The sequence below is a fragment of the Podarcis filfolensis genome, assembly GCF_964270895.1.
Source record: "Podarcis filfolensis genome assembly, chromosome: 2".
Lineage (NCBI taxonomy): Eukaryota > Metazoa > Chordata > Lepidosauria > Squamata > Lacertidae > Podarcis > Podarcis filfolensis.
This window is the reverse complement of record NC_139605.1, coordinates 104,578,124-104,601,950: the sequence shown is the minus strand read 5'-3', so window position 1 is coordinate 104,601,950 and position 23,827 is coordinate 104,578,124. Positions and strand designations below refer to the sequence as shown.

General features: G+C 43.6%; 1 protein-coding gene and 1 long non-coding RNA gene across 2 annotated transcripts in view; both read right to left on the bottom strand.

Moving 5' to 3' along the window:
- Positions 1 to 23,827, bottom strand: part of LOC310755762 — a 1,619,227-nt gene that overhangs the window by 724,422 nt on the left and 870,978 nt on the right. The window lies entirely within an intron of this gene.
- UTP6 (UTP6 small subunit processome component) lies at positions 470 to 23,568 on the bottom strand. Its single transcript, XM_083598757.1, has 19 exons — positions 23,358 to 23,568; positions 21,419 to 21,503; positions 20,028 to 20,069; positions 19,852 to 19,944; positions 18,815 to 18,862; positions 18,236 to 18,299; positions 17,705 to 17,823; positions 16,527 to 16,604; positions 13,225 to 13,306; positions 11,598 to 11,679; positions 10,899 to 11,080; positions 8,316 to 8,395; positions 8,120 to 8,197; positions 7,792 to 7,971; positions 5,184 to 5,264; positions 4,025 to 4,134; positions 3,842 to 3,908; positions 1,907 to 1,979; positions 470 to 730 (listed from the first exon to the last, which is right to left on the bottom strand). Exons 1-19 carry the CDS (start codon positions 23,447 to 23,449, stop codon positions 573 to 575), a joined length of 1,794 nt encoding a protein of 597 aa, XP_083454883.1. The 5' UTR covers positions 23,450 to 23,568; the 3' UTR covers positions 470 to 572.

Here is a 23,827-nt window from a genome sequence, read left to right as displayed (position 1 = left end):
TAAACAGCTGGAAGAGCCAGGGACAAATTGGTTACTGCAATAAATTTAGGTAGGTAGCCATGTTGGTCTGATGCAGTCAAAATAAATTAAAAAATTGTCCAGTAGCACTTTAGAGACCAACTAAGTTTGTTCTGGGTATAAGCTTTCATGTGCATGCACATGAAAGCTTATACCCAGAACAAACTTAGTTGGTCTCTAAGGTGCTACTGGACAATGCAATAAATTTATTTGTTTGTTTGTATAACGCTCTTCATCCAAAGATCTCAAGGTGGTTCATACCAATGTAAGCTTTTCTTTCCGTGTCTTCCGTATTACGGATCAACAGAACACACACAACAATGTGCCAACTGTTTCCTCTAACTCCACTCTCATGTTCTTATAGTTCTTTTTTTTCCATTGGAGTACGCCGTATGAACACCAGTCAGAATCTTTGATCCACACATCAAAAAACCAACAATGAAGAGAGAAGGCCCCCCAAAAAATATATTTATTTACCTTTGGGTTACAAATTTACAAACAACATTTAAAGTAGGTTTAGCTCTTAAGATAAGACACATCTAGGATTACATTTCTCACAGGTGTCCAGTTTGCAGCAATGTGTACTTTGAAATAAAAGTTTCAACTTGTTCTCCCTGCAACATTTTCATCGCCCTCCAGTGAATGCTGCCGCAGTTCTCAGGTTTGCCTTGGGACTGAGTCAGTTCCTCTCTGATGTAATCCAGCCAAATATCTTCAAAGGAAGAAAAAAGGCTAGTTAATATTGTGATAATGGAAATGCCCCCATGGGCCCAAAACTTAGCAACACATGATCCTATGTATGTTCCACCATTGGGGTATATGTGTGGAGTGTGTTTTTTTGCAAAATCTGGGACTAAAAACTTAGCAGTTGCTATAGTACTTACAATAGCTCCTTTTTAAAGATTATGTACTCCGCATCAAAGACGAGAAAGTGGTTCCAGCAGAAGTGGTGGGTTTCGATTTACATTATGGTGTATGTTGAACAAGGGTTGCGGGTGGCGCTGTGGTTTAAACCACAGAGCCTAGGACTTGCCAATCAGAAGGTCCGTGGTTCGAATCCCCACAACGGGATGAGCTCCCGTTGCTTGGTCCCTGCTCCTGCCAACCTAGCAGTTCGACAGCACACCAGCGCAAGTAGATAAATAGGTACTGCTCCGGCGGGAAGGTAAACAGCATTTCCGTGCACTGCTCTGGTTCGCCAGAAACGGCTTAGTCATGCTGGCCACGTGACCCGGAAGCTGTACGCCGGCTCCCTCGGCCAATAAAGCGAGATAAGCGCCGCAACCCCAGAATCTGTCACAACTGGACCTAATGGTCAGGGGTCCCTTTACCTTTATATGCTGAACAATGCAGACATTGATGATGAGCAACCTTTGGGCCAAGTCCAGAGTAAAATAACTTGTGCACAACTTTTAAAAAAATATCCCTTTCCTGTACATTGGATGGCTCTGGCTACCACAGCCTTATGGCCAGCCCCCAGGTTAGCCAGATGCTTAATTCTGGGGATTTGAGGGGTGGTGTGGGGATTTCATCTGAGGGACGTTGCTATTTGGGCTGCCTGCTTATTTAGCTGCCGACTTCATCCTTATTACCAGGCATAGGCAAACTCCGGCCCTCCAGATGTTTGGGACTACAATTCCCATCATCCCTAGCTAACAGGACCAGTGGTCAGAGATGATGGGTATTGTAGTCCCAAACATCTGGAGGGCCGGAGTTTGCTTATGCCTGCTTATTATGATTCTGGCCTAAGTAGGTTCTCAAGATGACACGCAATAAAATCCAGTTTTTTGTGTGCGTGTGTTTAAATTTACTCTAATCAAAATGCAGATGGAAGGAAGAGAAGATGTGTGGTTATACCCACAACACTTGAAGAAATAAAACTTCTTACCAGGGTCTGTGGCACCGAATTCTCTCAAGGCACGTTCATAATATTCTCGGATATTGGACATTTTACAGGATTCCTTGGAGGTAGAAAAAAAGGGGGGGGGGATAACTAAGGATGCTGAGCCAAAGGTTACAGCTGTTAAATATACTTGCCAAGTACATGAAACAGTGCATTGCTATTTAGTCCTTCAGCCCATGAATTAAAAGGGCACAGGAATAAGAGCAGAAGCTGTGACAGGCTTGGGCAATAAAGTATTGAGAAGCTTTCCCCTCTCACATGGCACTTTTCCTGCCTCACTACCCAAACCCATAGCTTTGAATGCTTCCCCTGCTATTCCTTCTCCACTACCCCACCACACCCCTTGGAGCTCCCTGAAAACTATAAGTAAAACACACATACAGTGGTACCTCGGGTTAAGTACTTAATCCATTCTGGAGGTCTGTACTTAACCTGAAACTGTTCTTAACCTGAAGCACCACTTTAGATAATGGGGCCTCCTGTTGCCGCCGCGCCACCAGAGCACAATTTCTTTTAAAGGTTCAATGTTTTGCTATGTCTTTATTACTTACGCTGGAAGCCGCCCAGAGTGGCTGGGGCAACCCAGTCAGATGGACAGGGTACAATTATTATTATTATTATTATTATTATTATTATTATTATTATTATTATGCTAGACCTCCGCCTGGCCTTTGGCTTGGAGCCAATTTGATTCCCTCCCTCTCTTTCTTTTTTCTTTTCCTTCTCCTCCTGCAAGGAGGGTACATTTTAATATTTTAATGTTTCAATATTTTAATGTTTTATTTTAATTTTGTTTTTAAGTTGTAATCATTCAACTTGTTTTTATTATTGCTTGTAAGCCGCTCTGAGCCTGGCCTTGGCAGGGGAGGCCGGGGTACACATAATAAATAATAATAATTATTATTATTATTATTATTATTATTATTATTATTATTATTAGACTACCAAATAGGCAGAGTAGGCACTGATCTATGGGCCCCACGCCTTTTAGCGCCCCCGCGACAATGCATCAAAATTGGTTTATTAAAATTGTTGGTTGGTAAAATAAAAATAAAAAATGTACTAGACATCCACAACGTTTAATCTGACACTGTGGAGCTATGACCTTTTCCCCAAACAAACAAAAAAAGTATAAAAAAATAAGCAACATCTCTAGCTGTTTAGGCCTTTCAGAAAACAACACATTTTGAGTCATGCCAGGAAACGGAATAGCAACGATGCCCTTGATATAGGTCAAATCCTTTAAAAAAGTTTCCAGATGTTTTCTAAAAAGGCACCTTTTAGTAGTCCAATCCCAACATATTCCAGCATACAGTGGTGCCCCGCAAGACGAATGCCTCGCAAGACGGAAAACCCGCTAGACGAAAGGGTTTTCCGTTTTGGAGGTGCTTCGCAAAACGAATTTCCTATGGGCTTGCTTCGCAAGACGAAAATGTCTTGCGAGTTCCTGCGGGGGTTTTTTCCTTTCCCCCCCCTTTTTCCCAAGCCGCTAAGCTGCTTATCAGCTGATCCGCTAAGCCGCTTAACAGCTGATCGCTAAGCCGCTTATCAGCTGATCCGCCAAGCCGCTAAGCCGCTTAACAGCTGATCGCTAAGCCGCTTATCAGCTGATCCGCTAAGCCGCTTAACAGCTGATCCGCTAAGCCGCTTATCAGCTGATCCGCTAAGCCGCTTAACAGCTGATCCGCTAAGCCGCTTATCAGCTGATCCGCTAAGCCGCTAATAGCGCTAAGCCGCTAATGGGCTTGCTTCGCAAGACGAAAAAACCGCAAGACGAAGAGACTCGCGGAACGGATTCTTTTCGTCTTGCGAGGCACCACTGTATTAACCACTGCTCCCTTTAGAAAATTCACAGTGGCACATGCCTCTAATGATACAGAACATCCTAAAACTAAGTTTGTCCTAAGTTACGTTACTTACTTGCTCCTTTTCAATCTGAATCATCTTCTTGAAGAACTCAAGGGAAAACGGACGGCTCTCATGTAAACTAGGAAATAAAGATGGTGTGTGAGGGATTCAGTTTTTAAAAAAACCATCAGAGAAAGCGGAAGAAATGAATAATTATATTTCTGTATATGTGTGTGTTTCAGAAGTTCTTCTAACCTGGTAAAGACTTTCTTTGCTTTCTTATAGCCACCAGCCCTGTACGCCCATTCGATATACTTTTCCTTCATGGTTACCGAGTCAGCAGGCAGCGTGGCAAGCAAAGATCTCTGCAAGTTAAAACATAAAAAGAACCTGAGCACATTCAGAGAAGACCTGTGAAGCTCTTAAGCACATGTCATGGACTATGAGGAGCCGCCATATTTTGATCCGAAGTGGGATATTTCAACCCAGAGAGCTAAGGATTCAAATAAGAGAGCAGGACTGGTGTACACAGATGGAATAATTCTGAGTACATCTGAGTACATCTTGTAATTTTGAGACTGTCCTTTCCAAATCAATATACAGTCATACCTTGGTTTTCGATCAGCTTAGTTCTTGAACGTTTTAGATCCCGAATGCCCAGAAATGACTGTTCTGGTTTGTGAACTATTTTTGGAAGCCGAACATCCGACGGGGTTTCCGACTGGCTGCAGGAGCTTCCTGCAGCCAATCAGAAGCTGTGCTTTGGTTTCTGAACGTTTCGGAAGTCGAACGGACTTCCGAAACGTTTGAAAACCGAAAACTCAACAGCTGACAGCTTGGCCTCAAGATCTTGCACTCAGCAGAAGCCACGTGGCATGTTTGACTTCCGAGGCGTGTTCGAAAACTGAAATATTCGTCAACGGAGACGTTTGAAAACTGAGGTACCACTGTATTTAGAAATGGAGATTGTGTCTGAATGCATTCATACACACATTTATATCTGGGGTGCTTTCAATGGGTGTGCGCCCCCCCCCCCCCATTTGAGTATTACTGTCTCCAGTCATTCCCCTCCTTCTCCCCCTTTCTTGCACCCCCCTCCTGCTTTGCTTCCACTTCTCTATTGTCAGAGACAACTCACATCTTCAGCAAAGGCTTTCCCCAAGTATGGCAGCCAGATCGGACACTGTCTTCCCTCGCCAAAGCCCTTGACCCCAACTTAGTCTGGCTCCTGTACTCTACAAGGCTCTGTCTTGGGATCACATGATTTCTTTGACCTGCAGATTACCAAGCACAGTGCTGGTTCTAAAATTAATGCTAACATGATAATGTTACTAGTAAGACTATTCCCATCCGCTTTCCTGAATAGTTCTACCCATGCTGTGCTGTCTTTGTTTTCAAATAGGATATGTAATACCTGATAGAGTGCTTCCGTTTCAGGAGTGCTATTGACATTCTCGCTCCATTCTGTACATAGAATCCATAACGGCAAGCTGTCCTAGTGGTAGGAAGAGAGAGAAATTAATTTTAGGCCATGGAAAACGTTGGATGATGATACGTTGGATGCGAGGCACACACATAGAAGCCAAACCCAGCATTTGAGGCTATGTGACAGCTATGAAACATATTTTTAAAAGCCACAGAAAGCCCAGCGTGGGCTAGAAGATTAGGATGGCAGCAGAATTAATGCACTTATCTTCATATTGGAGGGGTCTAGGCATATCAAGCACCTGGAACCCCTTGCTGCAGAGGATAATATCAAAGGGGACAATAATGGGTGATACCTTTGTTCTAATTACAGGTGTTTAGGCAAGTAACTTAGCCCTTAACTTAAGCATTACAAGCAAGGGGTGTGTGGCACACCATCTTAGTAACTCTGGAGTGTCCCCATAGTCATGTGCCTTTCCCCAAGTTGCAGCTGCTGCCCACCCCCGTGGAGTGCAACTTATACAAATTATTATTATTATTATTATTATTATTATTATTATTCTGCCTATCTGACTGGGTGGCTTCCAACAAATTAAAACACATCAAACATTAAAAACATACAGGGCTGCCTTCAGATGTCTTCTAGAAGCCAGATAGTTGTTTACTTCCTTGACATCTGATGGGAGGGTGCCACCACCGAGAAGGCCCTCTGCCTGATTCCCCTTAACTTCACTTCTCACAGTGAGGGAACTGCCAGAAAGCCTTTGGAGCTGGATCTCAGTGTCTGGGCTGAATGATAGGGGTGGAGACACTCCTTCAAGTATGCAGGGCCAAAGCCCTTTAGAGCTTCAAAGGTCAGTACCAACACTTTGAATTGTGCTTGGAAACGTAATGGGAGCCAATGTAGATCCTTTATAAGGTCTCAGTGGCCGCTCTCAGTCACCAGTCTGGCAGCGGCATTCTAGATTAGTTTTAGTTTCCGAATCACCTTCAAAGGTAGCCCCCCAGAGAGTGCATTGCAGTACTCTAAGCACAAACGCATGCACGCAAGTCACCCTCCCACCATGGCTGGGGAAACCCATAGTCTAGCATCATTCCAAAGGCATTCTGGGGGAAAAAACACTAAATGGAAGGTCCAGAGAATTTGCGCCTGTCCATTGGGGGATATAGGAAGCCCTGAACACATATTTTTTAGATGTCCCTTTTATGATGAGGCATGTAGAGAAACCATTGACCCCGCTGCTGGTGAGGCTTGCTGACCTCCCGGTAAAGCAAAATTTCGATCTTCTCCTGTTAGGCAAAGACCACAAGATGACCCTGATTGTCGCCAGATTCTGCGCACAGATCTGTAGGCACAGATCATCCCCCAATTCAATCTAGTTTGTTAAGAAAATTCCCAAATCCGGATCCACGGGCAACTTTGGGTCATTTCTCTAAGGTAGTCTATTTTAAAGTTTTTATGTGTTTATATGCCTTTCGCACTTTTAAACTTAAAATCCATTGTTGTATGTTGTTTTAAATGTTTGTTTTGCTATTGGGATTGTAGTTCCATTTGTGTTTCTCAAGCCGGTCTCTGACCGTAATAAATTTCATCACTAAATGGAAGGAGCAAATGAGAAGAGTTGTCACCCCTGCCATCACAGTAAACATCCCTGAACACCATCTGTCCCCAAGATGAAGGGAACATTTAAGATCAGAACACATGCCCCCCCCCAAAATGCAAGTGAGGTGGCAAATTGGGGAGGAGGGTATTTCAAAGAAGCTGCCTGTGGCGTTTGCCTCCTAGGATGGGTCATAAGGAAAGGGTTAAAATAGGTGTGATGTGATTGGCCAGTGAGAATGCAAGGGGGGAATAAAAGTTAAGAGTGGGAGGTTTTGAAAGTCAGTTGAGGTTTGGGAGTTGAGAGTTGAGGTTTGGGAGTTGAAGAAGGAAGAGGGAGGTTTATTTTTTTTAATTAATTTTAATTAATTTTCCATCAAAAAAGAATACATATCACACCACATTACAACTTCCACAAATTTTCTCATTTTTGGACTTCCTTCAGCCTCTCTGACAATCATCCGAATTAAACTTTTTTTAATTACACATTTCCTCAGTTTGCTATTGCCTTTTAACATACCCTTCCACATCTGTTTTTCTTTTTTGCAATATTTCTTAAGTTTTTACAGAGCTTCTTTAAATGCCACTAACGTTATTTCTTTGTCACGGAAGAGGGAGGTTTAGGTGTGGGTTGGTAGAGTTGTATTGTGAGAGAGTGAGAGGAATTATTAGGTGGAGTCAGATAGATAGTTGGAATAATCAGTTTGAAGTTGTTAGGAACTAAGATTAAGAAACTGTCAAGAAAAACTAACTGAAACCATAAGCTTGTTCCTGCATTTAAAAATAAACTTGATTATTTGTTTATGTTAACAACTGACTGGACTCCGTGTGTCCCCGTGAGATACGGGGTGGTGGCAGGGGAAAAAGCAATCGCAGTGGCGGCAGAGGGTCAATAGACCGTCAAACGTCCGGGGGCCCTGTGTGTGATCGCCACACTGCCCCTCCACCATGAGGCTTGCAAACAGCGATCCTTTCATTCCAGGGGCTTGTCGCTTACCTTCGCCTTAACTGCTCTAAATGCTTCCTGGAAACAAGGGCCTACACCATCCGTGTTCAGCTGGAGTAGCAACTTCAGCCTCATCTCCCACATTTCTACCAAGTGGCTGAATCGTCTCGTTGCCGCTGCTGCCACCTCTTCAGCCTTTTCTCGGAGGCCGAGCCCCAGTAAGAGCTGGAGCTGACGAGATGCAAATCAAAGATAAAACGGAAGCCTTTATTGAGAAATGTGTCCCAAGACCCAGAGTCAAGTCTTCTCGTTTCATGCGATGTGGTGCTTTTATATATATATATTTTAAAAACCCAGCAAGAGTCATATACATCCTTACCCACTGCTGATAGAGAGAAGCTGGCAGCAACTGTAATTCATGAGCCCGGCTGCAAACACTTGATATCCTTTCCAACCTCTAAAAATACAAGGCGAGATAAGGAAAAAAGAATGAGCTTCACTGCCACGCAGACTAGCCTCCACAAAAACAAAAGCAAACTTCTGAAATTGTCTGCAGGAATACTTAAAGCGTTTACCTTCTGCTTTAACTCTTCGCTGTTTGTCTTCCGGTTATATCTTTCCAAGCAAAAAGCGACGTAACGTTCCCACATGGCCTCTGGAGGGTTGAAAATGTTTCATTAAATAAAAACGGCAGTCACTCCTTCTGAACGAAAAAAACAACAACACTGCTTTTCCAAGACCCGCTAAAGAAAAATTCAACTCCTAAGCAAAAGCTAGGGATGTGGGTGGCGTTGTGGGTTAAACCACAGAGCCTAGGACTTGCCGATCAGAAGGTCGGTAGTTCGAATCCCCGCGACGGGGTGAGCTCCAGTTGCTCGGTCCCAGCTCCTGCCAACCTAGCAGTTCAAAAGCACCTCAAAGTGCAAGTAGATAAATAGGTACCACTCCGGCAGGAAGGTAAACGGCGTTTCCGTGTGCTGCTCTGGTTCGCCAGAAGCGGCTCAGTCATGCTGGCCACATGACCCAGAAGCTGTACGCCGGCTCCCTCGGCCAATAAAGCGAGATGAGTGCCGCAACCCCAGAGGCGGCCACGACTGGACCTAATGGTCAGGGGTCCCTTTACCTTTTAAGCAAAAGCTATCAAACCAACAATTAAAGGGGGGGCACCTATTCACAAGATTCGCTACAAGTTTCTTTCCTCCTTCGGTATCTTTATTTAGAAATTTTATAAGCCACTTAATCGAAGAGCTCACTGAGCAGTGCACGAATAAAATCGTAGATAAAACACAGCTAAAATCCACCCGGTACAGACACCGTATAAACCTCAAGGCAGCTCTGGTGCTTTCTCCTACTTCTCTGAGTCAGCTGGGGATGAAAATGTATAAAATCTGACTCTCTTGGAGCACATCATGAGGGAAAAGTGGATTGCAGGACACCAGAAAGAAGACACACATATTCTGCCCACCTCATGGCTCTTTTCCGTCACCAAAGCAAGACAACGGTAAGTGGGCAGTACTGCCTTTTGAATATGACTTCTGAGGCATTTCATGGGAAGGTTGTGCATGAAATAAACCCTTGCTAACCAGCCTAGCCGGGTTCACTCGGCCGTTCCCTCCTCCATGCAAATTGCACAATGTACGTTAAGTCCCTGAGGTGAAGCGGTTAGTGGCGTAAGGCCCGCAAACCCTTGTGCTACATGACGGTACAGGAGAGCCCTGCTCCCTCCCACCACTGACACTCTGGCCGCCTTCTCAAATTCGGCCAAGGTGGCCATGAAACGGTTTTGGACCATACCACTTCAGACTGCAGGGCAAAGGTTCTGAGGAAAAATCACTCTCTTGTGAACAGCAGTACACTCCCAAGCATGGAATATGTCCGATAAAAGCTTAGCCTGGAAGCTTGCTCCTTGAAATTTAAATTTCTACGTGGAGGGATTTTATATGAGGCCCAGGAAGGTGCTGAATGGGGGAACATTCAGTCATGCGAGTCTCTACCTGCAGTCTTGAGGTGGTCAAATCCAGACATGGCTTCATCACCTCATCTGCTCTTAGAACTACGCCAACAAGCCTCCAGTTCACCTTAATAGCTTAATTAGTATTTTTTGAGGACATAAATCACCACTGTTATTATGTAAAGGTAAAGGTAAAGGACCCCTGGATGGTTAAGTCCAGTCAAAGGTGACTCTGGGGTTGCGGCTCTCATCTCGCTTTTCAGGCTGTGGGAGCTGGCATTTGTCTGCAGTCAGCTTTCCAGGTCATGTGGCCAGCATGACTAAACTGCTTCTGGCACAATGGGACACGGAAACCAGAACGAACGGAAATGCCATTTACCTTCCCACCGCAGCAGTACCTATTCATCTACTTGCACCGGTGTGCTTTCGAACTACTAGGTTGGCAGGACCTGGGACAGAGCAACGGGAGATCACCCGTCGCAAGGATTTGAACCGCCAACCTTCTGATCAGCCAAGTCCAAGAGGCTCAGTGGTTTAGACCACAGCGCCACCCACATCGTGAAACCTGATTAACAATTGCAAGCGGATGAGAAGGACAAATGGACAAGCACTAGGAAAGCTTGCTGCCTCTCTTGCATTTCCAGATGGGTGTTTAAGCATGGGAAGGAGGCTCATCGCGCATGGAAATTCTTCGCAGCATCTGCATGACATCATTGGCAAAAACAAACGTATTGCCTTCCCATTTTTATTCAAATATACCCCTTTCGGGGGAAATCTGAACAGTTAAAAATTAAAAAATAACCACACACATATTGAGCTCAAGTCCATCAGTTCATAATTAAATAGGGAATCATGACTACATACATCTTCAAAGCTCTACCGCAAGAACTGGAAGTATTGTTTATGTTTTAGAGATTTTATACTTTATAAACGCTGATACAGTGATACCTCAGGTTAAGTACTTAATTCGTTCCGGAGGTCCGTTCTTAACCTGAAACTGTTCTTAACCTGAAGCACCACTTTAGCTAATGGGGCCTCCTGCTGCCGCCGTGCCGCCGGAGCCCAATTTCTGTTCTCATCCTGAAGCAAAGTTCTTAACCTGAGGTAATATTTCTTGGTTAGCGGAGTCTGTAACCTGAAGCGTATGTAACCTGAAGCGTATGTAACCCGAGGTACCACTGTATATATTAGAGGCGCAAGTTCTAACCTGTGGGAAGGGAGGCGACTGCTTCATCAAACACCATGCAACACCGTTCTTCTTTTAGGGCCGCTTCCAGCGCTTTTGACTGTTTGGACCGATGTTCTGTTGTGGGCAAGGAGTCCTTCTCCAGCTCCTGCCGTGCTATGTAGTCCCACATAAGAGGATCGTTGGCGTATTCTGCCTGCAGGCTAAGAGGAAAACTATCGTGCTATTGCTTCATGCGCTACCCTCTTCTTAGGAGGGAGCATTAAGAGTGCTTTGCTCTCCAAGCCGGCAGCTATATCTCAACAGTGACATTTTATTTATCCTGAGATACTCTCGGCACCAATTCAGGTGAAGCCACGTCAGACATGCCGGAGTCTGCCAAGTCATAGTCTGGTCTACACACGCTAAAGAACAGAATGGGGATGAGGTGGTGGACTCAAAGTGAGAGCATCACACCTGAATGCTTTCCATGTTAAACAAAATATTACTTCTAGCACAGGGGCTTCCAAACTTTTCTTTCCCACAGACCACTTGGAAATTGCTGAAGGTCTTGGCAGACCACTTAATGATTTTTCTGCCTGTTGTAGCAATTGCAATGCACTGCGATAGATGCTCTTTGATATATGTTTTTAAAAATTGTATTTTTACAGACACGCTGCAGACCACCTGAATGGACCACACTAATCGTGCTCTAGTTCTCCACACCCACCCCGAACTTACTTTTCCAGAATTTCCTTTTGAAGGTCTTGTGTAAAATCAAATTTTTTTGCAATTGACAGCAGTGACAGAAGAAACTCGGCACCTAGAATGGAGTCAGAGAGACAGAGAGACAGACAGACAGACAGACAGACAGACGGTAATTAGGGGGGGTCCAGAACCTCATAAACAGTCTCTCTTAAGCCAGAAAATATTTAACAAATAAAGTATATGTCCTCTAAAACAAGAGGATTAATTTAAAAAACCAATAAAACCATAAGAACTCTCCAAACTTTGCTTGAAATGCATCTCTTTAACGTGGCGTGTCAAATTTTGCCGCAAGGCTTGGATTGACTTGTATGTGAACTTGCCTACACAATTCATGAATGCTCAGCTGTGACAGATCAGTCTGTAGATCATGAGGCTCTTAACCTCAGGGTCATGGGTTCGAGCCCAACATTGGGCAAAAGATTCCTGCATTGCAGGGGGTTCGACTAGATGACCCTCAGAGTCCCTTTCAACTCTTATGATTCTATGCAGGTAATACCAGGTCAGAGACAACTGGCCCATCAACACGAGCATCCTGAGAGCAGCCAAATCCAGATGCTACAAGAAAGCTGAACAACTCATCCCACATACTAGTAAATATATTTCTTAAAAAGCTAGCTGCCACTTTTGAATTTTAAATCAGTCCCAAAATTCATAAAACCATTCAAAACAATAAATAACAGTGAAAACATCCATATACAGTGGTACCTCGGGTTAAGTACTTAATTCGTTCCCGGAGGTCCGTTCTTAACCTGAAACTGTTCTTAACCTGAAGCACCAATTTAGCTCATGGGGCCTCCCGCTGCCGCCGGAGCACGATTTCTGTTCTCATCCTGAAGCAAAGTTCTTAACCTGAAGCACTATTTCTGGGTTAGTGGAGTCTGTAACCTGAAGTGTATGTAACCTGAGGCGTATGTAACCTGAGGTACCACTGTAGTCAATTTAATTTCAGCAACCTCCGCAGCCAGAACCAAACCAGAACTCAGTTATCAACAGTTGTGGAAAGCTAGGGTGAGCAGAGAGGTCTTTTAACTGTCTGTGAAAGTACCCCTTTGCCAGTAACACCTTCAGGGCTGTAGCCATCCCAAAGCCATTCTGTTAGAATGGGTGCCGCAATATTCAACCCCAGCCAACCAAAATTCAGTCACCAGTGGCCTATATTTATTTTTAAAAACCTAAGGCAGGTTGCTGGGACGCGGGTGGCGCTGTGGGTTAAACCACTGAGGCTAGGACTTGCCGATCAGAAGGTCAGCAGTTCGAATCCCTGAGACAGGGTGAGCTCCCGTTGCTCAGTCCCTGCTCCTGCCAACCTAGAAGTACGAAAGCATGTCCAAGTGCAAGTAGATAAATAGGTACCGCTCTGGCGGGAAGGTAAACAGCATTTCCGTGCACTGCTCTGGTTCACCAGAAGTGGCTTAGTCATGCTGGCCACATGAACTGGAAGCTGTACGCTGGCTCCCTTGGCCAATAAAGCGAGATAAGCGCCGCAACCCCAGAGTCGGTCACGACTGGACCTAACGGTCAGGGGTCCCTTTACCTTTACCTAAGGCAGGTTGCTACTTAAAACACACACACACACACGAGAAACACAACATGGAGTTACCTTTGATTTTCTGAACAGCATTTCTGTAGACAACTCGGGCCATTGCACCATTAAGTATTTCCTCAGAATAGCTGAATTCACCCTAAAATTGCAGGCAAAAGTCAATCTTTCATGTCCTAGACCCTTTTCAGATAAAAAAACAATTCATGGCACATGACCAACACTTTTTCCCCCACAGGAGTTGCAGCTGGAGCCCCACTGCACATATGAGCCACTGCACTGCACTGTCAGAGAAATGCTCCACATATATTGATAGGTGGATATTCCGCAATATTGAAAAAGCAACAACAGTGTGGCCTCTGGTTAGCTTTGTTGGCATATATTTTCCATAAGCAATGAGGGTAGGGGAGGAGGAAAGGCACAGCAGGTCACAAGAAACTTGCAGCTTGTCAACGTCTTCCAGAAGCAACACAATACACTTTGGCGGGCAGGGGCAGGGAAGGGCAAGATGGAATAATTTAGCTTTTTCCTACCCACCCCAAGCCATTTGGGTGGGGTAGGCTACATGTTCAACAGAATACATAAATTAAAAAGGAACTTGGCAAAGAACCTTTCACAAGAGGTGTGTGGTCTCTGAAAGAGTGCAGTCACTCAACAAAACACAATCCGGTTTTCACCTTGCATTTGTTAACAGCTGTACAAGTTACCAGAACTGTTCCACAGCAAATTTATAAAGAAACCAGAGGCCTTTCTTCTTGGAATAACAGGTTTGGAATTGCCCAAGAAAGATGTTAAATTATTTTTGTATGCCACAACTGCTGCACGTATTCTGTTAGCTAAAAAGTGGGAAACCCAAGAATTACCAACGATAGAAGAATGGCAGATGAAGATGATGGATTTTTCGGAGCTAGCCAACCTAACCGGAAGAGTCCACAACCAGAAGGAGGAGGAGTATCAGGAAGAGTGGATTAAATTTAATGATTACTTAGTTAAATATGTTAAGTTAAATTAACTGAAAACAGCTTGCAGATACTTAATTGGCTAAAGATTTTATTTATGTCAAGTGTCGAATTAATACGTTTAATTTCATAATGTGAAGATCTAAGGATGTTAATGTTTAAGTTAAATTTTATAAGAACTGTGATTTGGAAAACCGTTAAAAGGATATGCAATGAAATTCAACCAAGGGGAAGCGAGGAAGTCACTTAACAATGTTAACAAGTGTAATTTTCAATAAGGCTATGATTTATGTTTCTTTGTCTTATGTGTTTGTTTGTTTATAATGTTGTGAAAACCAACAGAAAAAATTGGGGGGGGGGGACTGTTCCACAGCACATGTCCCAAGTTGATGACTCGCCACTATTACAGGAGCACAGAAACACTGCTCCATGGGAGAAAGCTGCGCCAGCGATGTTCCTCGAGTCATGCAGACTCTGTGCTGCACTTAATGCGGCCCTGGCGCATAGTTAAAGGACAAGCACAAAACCAATTAAGGGATAGCTGTTTTTGCTTCAGATGTCTCAAATGGGCACACAGCACAGGAAAGTAATGTAGAAGCATGCCGTAATTTATTGTATCGCAAACACTTCAAATGATTTTTGTATGAGCTTTCGTGTGCATGCACACGAAAGCTCATACCAAGAACTAACTTAGTTGGTCTTTAAGGTGCTACTGGAAGGAAAAAAAAAATTTTGTTTTGACTATGGCAGACCAACATGGCTACCTATCTGTAACTTCAAATGATACAACTTAACTGTCTAAGTCAGAGGCGGGAAAACATTTTCCAGATTAAGGGCCCCCGTTCCCTCCTGGGCCAGGTTTTGGGGGATGCACACCAGTGATTGGAAGGGGGCTGGAAGCAGGCAAAAAGTGGATACAGCAACTGTTGTGAAACTTTACCGTACAAAGTTAAGGGCATCCCAGTCGCCAGGGCCGCATTTAGGTTTGATGAGGCCCTAAGCTACTGAAGGTAATGGGGCCCTTTAAATGTCCAGCTGTCCTTTTGTCAACAACAAATTGTTGCTGTTTTTTGTGTTGAATATATGCTTTATGGTAATTTATGGACCTAATGGGTATCTAAAGCCATTTGCACATAACAAAATATGTATATCAAAGTAATTGTTGAACTGAAATACAATTAAGAAGAAGTATATTAATAGTGAAATACAATTAAGAAGAAGTATATTGGGGGGTACAGAAGTACTGTTTTTGGGGGACAGGAGACAGGTGGGTGTGGAGTACTCCCAGGTCCTGAATGGGGTAACTGTGCCCCTGAAGGGCCAGGTGCGCAGCCTGGGAGTCATTCTGGACTCACAGCTGTCCATGGAGGTGCAGGTCAATTCTGTGTCCAGGGCAGCTGTTTATCAGCTCCATCTGGTACGCAGGCTGAGACCCTACCTGCCCGCGGACTGTCTCGCCAGAGTGGTGCATGCTCTAGTTATCTCTCGCTTGGACTACTGCAATGTGGGGCTACCTTTGAAGGTGACCCAGAAACTACAACTAATCCAGAATGCGGCAGCCAGACTGGTGACTGGGACCGGCCGCCGAGACCATATAACACCAGTCTTGAAAGAACTACACTGGCTCCTAGTACGTTTCCGAGCACAATTGGTGCTGACCTTTAAAGCCCTAAACGGCCTCGGTCCAGTATACCTGAAGGAGCGTCTCCGCCTCCATCATTCTGGCCCGAGCAACTGAGGTCTAGCACTGAGGGCCTTCTGCCAGTTCCCTCGCTGCAAGAAGCCAAGCTACAGGGAACCAGGCAGAGGGCCTCCTCGGTAGTGGCACCCGCCCTGTGGAACACCCTCCCACCAGATGTCAAAGAGAAAAATAACTACCAAACTTTTAGAAGACATCTGAAGGCAGCCCTGTTTAGGGAAGCTTTTAATGTTTAATAGGTTATTGTATTTTAGTGTTTTATTGGAAGCCACCCAGAGTGGCTGGGGAAACCCAGCCAGATGGGCAGGGTATAAATAATATATTATTATTATTATTATTATTATTATTATTATTATTAGGCAAGAGAATGGGGCTCTAAGCTATAGCCTGTTTTGCTTATACATAAATCCGGCAGTGCCAGTCACACAATGCTCACAGGTTTCCACAAACACACACCCATCTCCACCCAGGGAGGAAAGAGGCACCTGCACAGTTCAAGGACTTATTTCAGCCAAGCAAAAGCACTTGAGAAGGGTGTAGAGACAGGCTGAAGAGGAGTGTGGCCTGGGGACAGGAGATGTAGCCTGGAAAAAAATCCCAAGGGCTCAGCAGACAGGTCTAGATTTTCCCCACCCCTGACCCAAGAGGAATTGTTTCTGGCACAGGCAGAAATTTTCCCGTGACAACAACATCTCATTTCTTACCAGGTCCATCTTTGCTTGCTCAAATTCTTTCTTCTCTTTCCTTTGCTTTTCGGCATTCATGAGCTCCATCCTGAAATACTACAGAAACAAAGAAAGGCAAAGAGGGGGAAATGAGGTGGCAAGGGCTTCAAACGACAGTGGAGAAGGATTCCTTGTTACTACTGTGGTTAATAGTGATGCTGATGTAAAACGTAACTGGAGTAAAATCTGGAATAGGAAATCAGCCATTTTGTGGCACGCTCCCAATTAACCATGGTTCAGGGACTCCCAGCATTATAACTACTACTAAAAAAAAAATTAGCAGTCTTCTTAATACTTTGCATTCGTGGTTCTTTTGACTTTTCCCTCACTACTGTTCTTGAAACTGTTGAAGACTTTGCCCCGTTAAGCGCTTCACCAGAAACTGACGCCGTGATTGTGGATAAACATGGCTGTTTCACAACAACAGAGGCTACTATTGACACATAAAAATAATGACACCAGTGGCGATCAAGTTGGCATGTTAAAATTTTAGAGAGAAATTTTAAAGCTCCCCTGGACTTTTGATGATTTTAACAACAAAAGCAATACTAAATTGCATCATTTTCAGGCTGCAAAGACAAAACACGAAGGACTTCACAACAACTATTGCATATCTTACTTTCCTACCCGTGGTAAAGACAATTACATTTGAAGTTTTTCCTGGCAGACACACTCAGACTCAATGCCTACCAATGAAAGAAGGGCATCATACTATTATATCGAAAGTTATACATATATAAAAAAGCAACAGTATGTCCAACCAGGCTCACTTGACACATTCATTACATCTCCTTAGGCACTAAACGAAACCATTTCTCTTCAACCAGGCCTTTGACTGATTAGCATTATATGGCTTTTTAAATGTGTCTGTGGGAGGGAGTTATTGGTTTGTTTTGCTTTCGTTTTATTATGCATTTTGTGTTTTCGTTTTGTATTTTTCTGTTGTGAACGGCCCTGTGATCTTCAGAGGAAGGGCGGTATACAACTACTACAACTAAAAAAAAGAATAATTTGCCAGTGAGGATGGAAAACCAGAATGGCGTTCTGTTCTTCAGTTCAACAAACCAGTAGTCAATGAACAAGCAGATCTTAGCTGAAACGAACTAGTTAAACATTTGCAGCGGAGGGAGTGGGGAAGCATCAGAATCACATGTTACCTCTTGATACAGTTTGGGACATTCTGGATGGAAACGCAAGGCACGAAGGAACAGCTGCCGGGCACTTTCAGATGACAGACGTTCCTCCATTTCCCATTTTGCAGCCATGATCCAGAGAGCTACAACAGAGAGAGAGAGAGAGAGAGAGAGAGAGAGAGAGAGATGCATGGTGCTATTTTAAGACAGTCACTGCAAAACCAGCTGACAACCAAGAAGTCATTCCAAGTAATGGTTCTTATGCCTTGTTCTGCTAGCCTCGCCTTCCCCAACTTGGTACCTTCCAGATACTTCTAGACTACAACTTTCATCATCCCTGGGCATTGGCCACACTGGCTGGAGCTGATGGGATCTGGAGGACACAACATTGAGGAAGGTTGCTCTAGTATAGCAATAACTCTAGTATAGCATAACCTGTTCCATCAACTTAAATGAGCCAGATCAGGCAAGCGAATTGTGCCACTGCCAAGATATCCCATCCATCACCAAGACTGCCTACCCTACTCACTTCATTTACAAGAGTAAGTACTGTACCTGGTTTGTTGGGATGAAGGGCTAACATGGCTGAAAACACCTTGCCCAGCTGTATTTTCCTGTTCTATTAGGAAACAGAAAGCATCATATCACTCTCTTATATTGTGTACCTTTTCAAGTGAAACAGATTCACCTTCATTACAGAGGACTTTGATCCTGTTTGGTTTGCCATCTTACAGTGAAATATATCTGGATCTGCACAGAGGGAACTTACAGTTTTTAGCACCTGCATTCCCCATAACAAAAGACTGGGGTGGTCAGGCAGAACAACAAAGCTCAAACAGCAGCAAGACTGTGAATATTTATTTAGTATTTATTTATTTATCACAAACTCCGGCTGTCGTAAACTCTATCATGCATACTCATATATAAGAGACAGAGACTAACTCACAGTCCTATGATAGTACTGGCAGGTAAAAATATCAAAAGTAAATCCAGTCGTTCCAACAAGTCCGGCCATTTCAACAAGGTTCTTCCAAATTATCACAATGCAGACCACATCCCATAGCTCCCTTGAAAGGAGGCTCAGCTGCTTATCAGCTCACAGCTGAAATGCAGAAATTACACTCCAATACTCACCCATTTCTTGCAAAAGGCAACATGAGACAACCACAGCTGAAGATCATCCTACGGAAGTGAAACAAAAAAGAGGGTATGGGTAAGCTAAGAACACAACAAGTACCATTAATCCAGAATTGTTATGCATTTTACAACAATGGCCTAAGGAGCAAGATATGGGAAAGTAAAAGCTTCCACAGCCAGCAATTGAGAAAAGAAACTATGGAATGAAGAAATGTCTCAACTAGCAGTCACTGATAGACCTGTCTTTCAGGAGGAAGAAGAACCAACATTCTAAAACAAGCATTTTAGAAACTAGAAAGCTACAAATTGCAACTGGTTTGTTCTTGGCTTACCACTCATGGTTTGTTTGGAGCAAGACAACCCATGAGCCCATGTTTGCACATAACACTAAGCCAAACTATGTCACAGCTCCAAGAAAAACAGCAGCAGCACCAGGATAATAATAATAATAATAATTTATTATTTGTATCCCGCCCATCTGGCTGGGTTTCCCCAGCCACTCTGGGTGGCTTCCAACAAAGATGAAAGATACACTAAAATGTCACATATTAAAAACTTCCCTGGACAGGGCTGCCTTCAGATGTCTTCTGAATGTTAGGTAGATGTTTATCGCTTTGACATCTGATGGGAGGGCGTTCCACAGGGCGGGCGCCACTACCGAGAGGGCCCTCTGCCTGGTTCCCTGTAACTTGGCCTCTCGCAGTGAGGGAACCGCCAGAAGGCCCTCGGAGCTGGACCTCAGTGTCCAGGCAGAACGATGGGGGAGGAGACGCTCCTTCAGATATACTGGACCAAGGCTGTTTAGGGCTTTAAAGGTCAGCACCAACACTTTGAATTGTGCTCGGAAACGTACTGGGAGCCAATGCAGGAGAGGAGTGAAACAGCTGCTGTTTTCTAACTATGTCGCTAGCACACCTGCTCATTCATACTTAGTTGCAGTTTGGCTTTAGAATCACGCACAAATAAGGTCAGCATCATGTTACACAAGAGGTTATACAAAATCGTCCAAGAGCTATAGAATAAAACAGTCTTACACTCCATTTTGTTGTGGCCCGTTTGAAGACACCATGTATTCTCTGCAGAATGGAGTACTCAATCTCATCTTTCTTGAACGAGTAGCCAGTGCGCTATGGAAAACAATGACCAACTTTACAATCCTTGTTAAATTCCATAAAGAGCTCTTCAAGTTTTTAGTTACATGTCGACTTACCGCTCTTCTTTTCTTAATCAATTCCAAAAGATTGATTTCATACTGAAAGGGGGAAAATATTTAGAAGGTCAACAATACTTCAAATATAATAAAGACTGAGCAATGGCTAGCACAGAAAAAGCCATGCATTTATTGCTTTATATAGATTTTATATGCTATTATATAATAACAACTCGAAGAAGACCTGGATGGTCGCCGGTTTCTGTGTACAAATCTGTAGGCGCAGACCATCACCCAACTCAAAATAGTCTGGCATGAAAATCCCCAAACTCGGTTCCATGGATGAATCTGAGTCAACTCCCTGGAATAGTTTACTGTTGAACATTGTTTCTAAATTTATTGTTGTACACTGTTTTAATTGTCTGTTTTAACCATATTTGCACATCAGTTTCTAATGCTGTGAGTGTCATCTATTTCAGAGGCTTCTACTCTGCAGCCTCTTACAGTTGTTTTAACTGCGAGTCTTTTAGTTCTTACGCTCTTACAGTTTTAACTGCATGTTTTTATTTGGTTTTAGTTCTTATCTGTTTTAATTATCAGATTTTATCCATCCATTATCAGTGTTTAATCTTGTATTTTATTCAGATGTTTTATCCTATGCTTGTTTCTTTGTCCTTATTTGCTCCAACATTCATCAGTTTAAAAAAAAAATCCTAACTGCTATTTTATTTATATGTTGTTGTTTTTTTATCCTGGCCTGTGACCGTAATAAAATTCATTCATTCATAATAACAACTGCAATTAAGGCCTGTAATAATGAGGTGAATAAATCAAGAATTATCCAGTGCCCATTCATCCTAGCTACTAAACATGGAGAAACGCTCCTCCCCACTCAATCAGTGGGCTGAATCCTCTTGGATTTTGATGGAACCAAAACATACATTTACCCCCCCCCCCTCTCTCACACACACACACACTAATTTCTCTAGGTAGGGTCCAGAAAGACTTCTGTCTATTCTTAAGAGCTGCTGCTAATCAGTGCATAGACCAGGGATGGGGAACCTGCGAACCTCCAGATGTTGGTAGTCCAAACCCCATCAACCTCAGCCAGCATGGCCAATTGTCAGGGATTATGGGACCTGTAGTCCAGCAACATCTGGAGGGTCAATAAGTTATCTACTCGTCTGGTGATATAAGGCAGCTTCCTCTGTTTTTAAAAGGCCGTCTCTACATCCTTACAACTGCATCGTAATTAATGTATAAATCTGCTGCAGCAAAATTTAGAACCAAGAGATATACCAGACTGTGCATTTGAAAACTAAGCCATGCTTTATTGCATTATGTTTTCAGTTCACATTTTTAAGAAACACCAGAAAATATAATGCTTGTTAACTGAGATAAATCTCAAGAGATGAAAGCATACCGAAAATGAATCTTCTTAAGAAACCTACCTGAATGTAACTGATAAAATTTTCCTTACGGAGTGCTCTCCGTTGTATTTTATATTCAAGGGCTAATGTCTTCTTAATAACCGCCCTGCAGAAATACAAAAAGGCAACATCCTTCCATGGTTCCCAATCCACAGAAAAACACAGGTATCACAACAAATTAAGGTGTTAACAACTCAATTTCCTCCTTATCGTCCATGTCTGGTGAGGGACATGCAGGTTCTAAATCGGTGCCTGGCTGCTAGAATGGTCTGGGTGGGGGGCTGATAAAATCCTGAAAAGATGTTACTGAATATATGGAAAATAACTGTGTACAGCTGACAACGTTGTCAGCATTAAGATAAATTCCACAGTGTAAATAAGTTTTGAGGGATGTCACAATGGAAAAGCGACTGGCATAGTTTTTTGTAAAATATGCAGGGATATAAAATATATATGATGAACCATGAAAAGAGAAGAAGGGAAGTCTTAAGTATGTAAAATGTTTATCTGAACTTGTAAAACAGAAGATTTAATAAAAATCTCATTTACTAAAAATAAAAGATGTAATGGCTTGGCTGTGAAATTTAGAACCCACGAGATATATCAGAATGTGCATTTGAGCACTAAGCAGTGCTTTCCTGGCATTATATTTTCAGTTTGCATTTACGAGAAACAAAAGACACAGTTGGTAGCACTGAGATAAATTCCACAGTGTAAATAAGTTTTGATGGATGCAATAATGGAATAACTGAATGGTATGGTTTTTGTAAAAAAAAAATACAGGGATGTAAGATATGTAAAATGAACCATGGAAAGAGAAGAAGGGAAGTCACTGATATCTTAAGTATGTTAAATGTTTCTCTGAAATAGTAAAAATTAATAAAAATCATATTTATGTTTTTAAAGAAGATAGTATGGCTTGGCTGCTTGCAGGTCTGCCGAGTAAGGTGAACAGCCTGTTCCCTACCAACCTTGAAGGAGCAGGACCAGGGCCGGATTTAGGTTTGATGAGGCCCTAAGCTACTGAAGGTAATGGGACCCTTTATATGTCCAGCTGTCCTTTGTCAACAAATTGTCACTGATTTTTTTGTGTTGAATATATGCTACATGGTCATTTATGGACCTAATAGGTATCCAAAGCCATTTGCACGTAACAAAATATGTATTTTATCAAAGTAATTGTTGAACTGAAATAAAATTTAGAAGAAGTATATTAATATATTAATAGTGAAATACAATTAATAAGTACATTAATAGGTAAAGGTAAAGGGACCCCTGACCATTAGGTCCAGTCGCGACCGACTCTGGGGTTGTGGCGCTCATCTCGCTTTATTGGCCAAGGGAGCCGGCGTACAGCTTCCGGGTCATGTGGCCAGCATGCCTAAGCCGCTTCTGGCGAACCAGAGCAGCGCAGGGAAACGTCGTTTACCTTCCCACCGGAGTGATACCTATTTATCTACTTGCACTTTGACATGCTTTCAAACTGGTAGGTTGGCAGGAGCAGGGACCGAGCAACCGGAGCTCACCCATCGCAGGGATTCGAACCGCCAACCTTCTGATCGGCAAGTCCTAGGCTCTGTGGTTTAACCCACAGCGCCACCCGCGTCCCAAGTACATTAATTGTGAAATAATTATTAAGCTCTAACTTAAAATGGTTGGGGGCCCATTACTTACATCACAGGAGCCTACACAACACAAAACACTGTTGCTGTATGTAGGTTTTATTTGATTTGCTTTTTATCTTACATTTTGGAAACGTACATCCAGGGGTTTTTTCCCTTTAAATTTTTGGGGGACCCCAAGAGAGTGTGACCCTAAGCTAGAGCTTGTTTAGCTTATACGTAAAACCGACCCACACAAACGAGGTTCCCTTTCCCCAGCTTCCTGCTTCCACCCCCAATCCATGGGGTCGTTCCCTCCCTAGATCCCCGGGGATCGCGGAGATCCCGCCTCGCCCAACCTGATCTCTTTGCTGGTGAGGAGCCCGACCCTCCCCAGCTCCTCTAGCTCGGGGATCCGGTCCTCGATGCGCTGCTCGGTCCTCTCCGCCATAACCGGGAAAGGCGAACAGCCTCCGAGCGCCGGTCTCTAGCTAAATGCACAGCAGCAGCAAGCAACACATGCCTTCGCCAGGAGAGACTCCACTTCCGCTTCCGCCGGGGTGTCGCCGCGTTTCCCTTCCGCGCAGGGCTCGCTGCCTCCCTGCGGCTCCCAGGGGAACTGCAGCATTTCTGGCTCCGGCCGGGAAAAGGGGTCAGGGCAGATCAGGGCCGCTCTGTCAGCCTTTCCTCCTCCGCTCCTGACAAAGGAAAACCTGGTCCAGACCTGAGGTGGGATGAGGGCCTGGTGACAACCTGAGTTGCTAAGATGTGGAATATACACCTCGTTAATTCAAGGAATATACACTTCATTAATCAAAATTTACCAATT

Coding starts and splice junctions, on each gene's coding strand:
- UTP6 (XM_083598757.1), bottom strand. CDS start 23,449: ATGGCGGAGAGGACCGAGCAGCGCATCGAGGACCGGATCCCCGAGCTA. Junction 18,300..18,814: donor TTGCCTTTTGCAAGAAATGG/GTGAGTATTGGA, acceptor GTTTCCTAATAG/AACAGGAAAATACAGCTGGG. Junction 3,909..4,024: donor GCAAAGAAAGTCTTTACCAG/GTTAGAAGAACT, acceptor TTTATTTCCTAG/TTTACATGAGAGCCGTCCGT.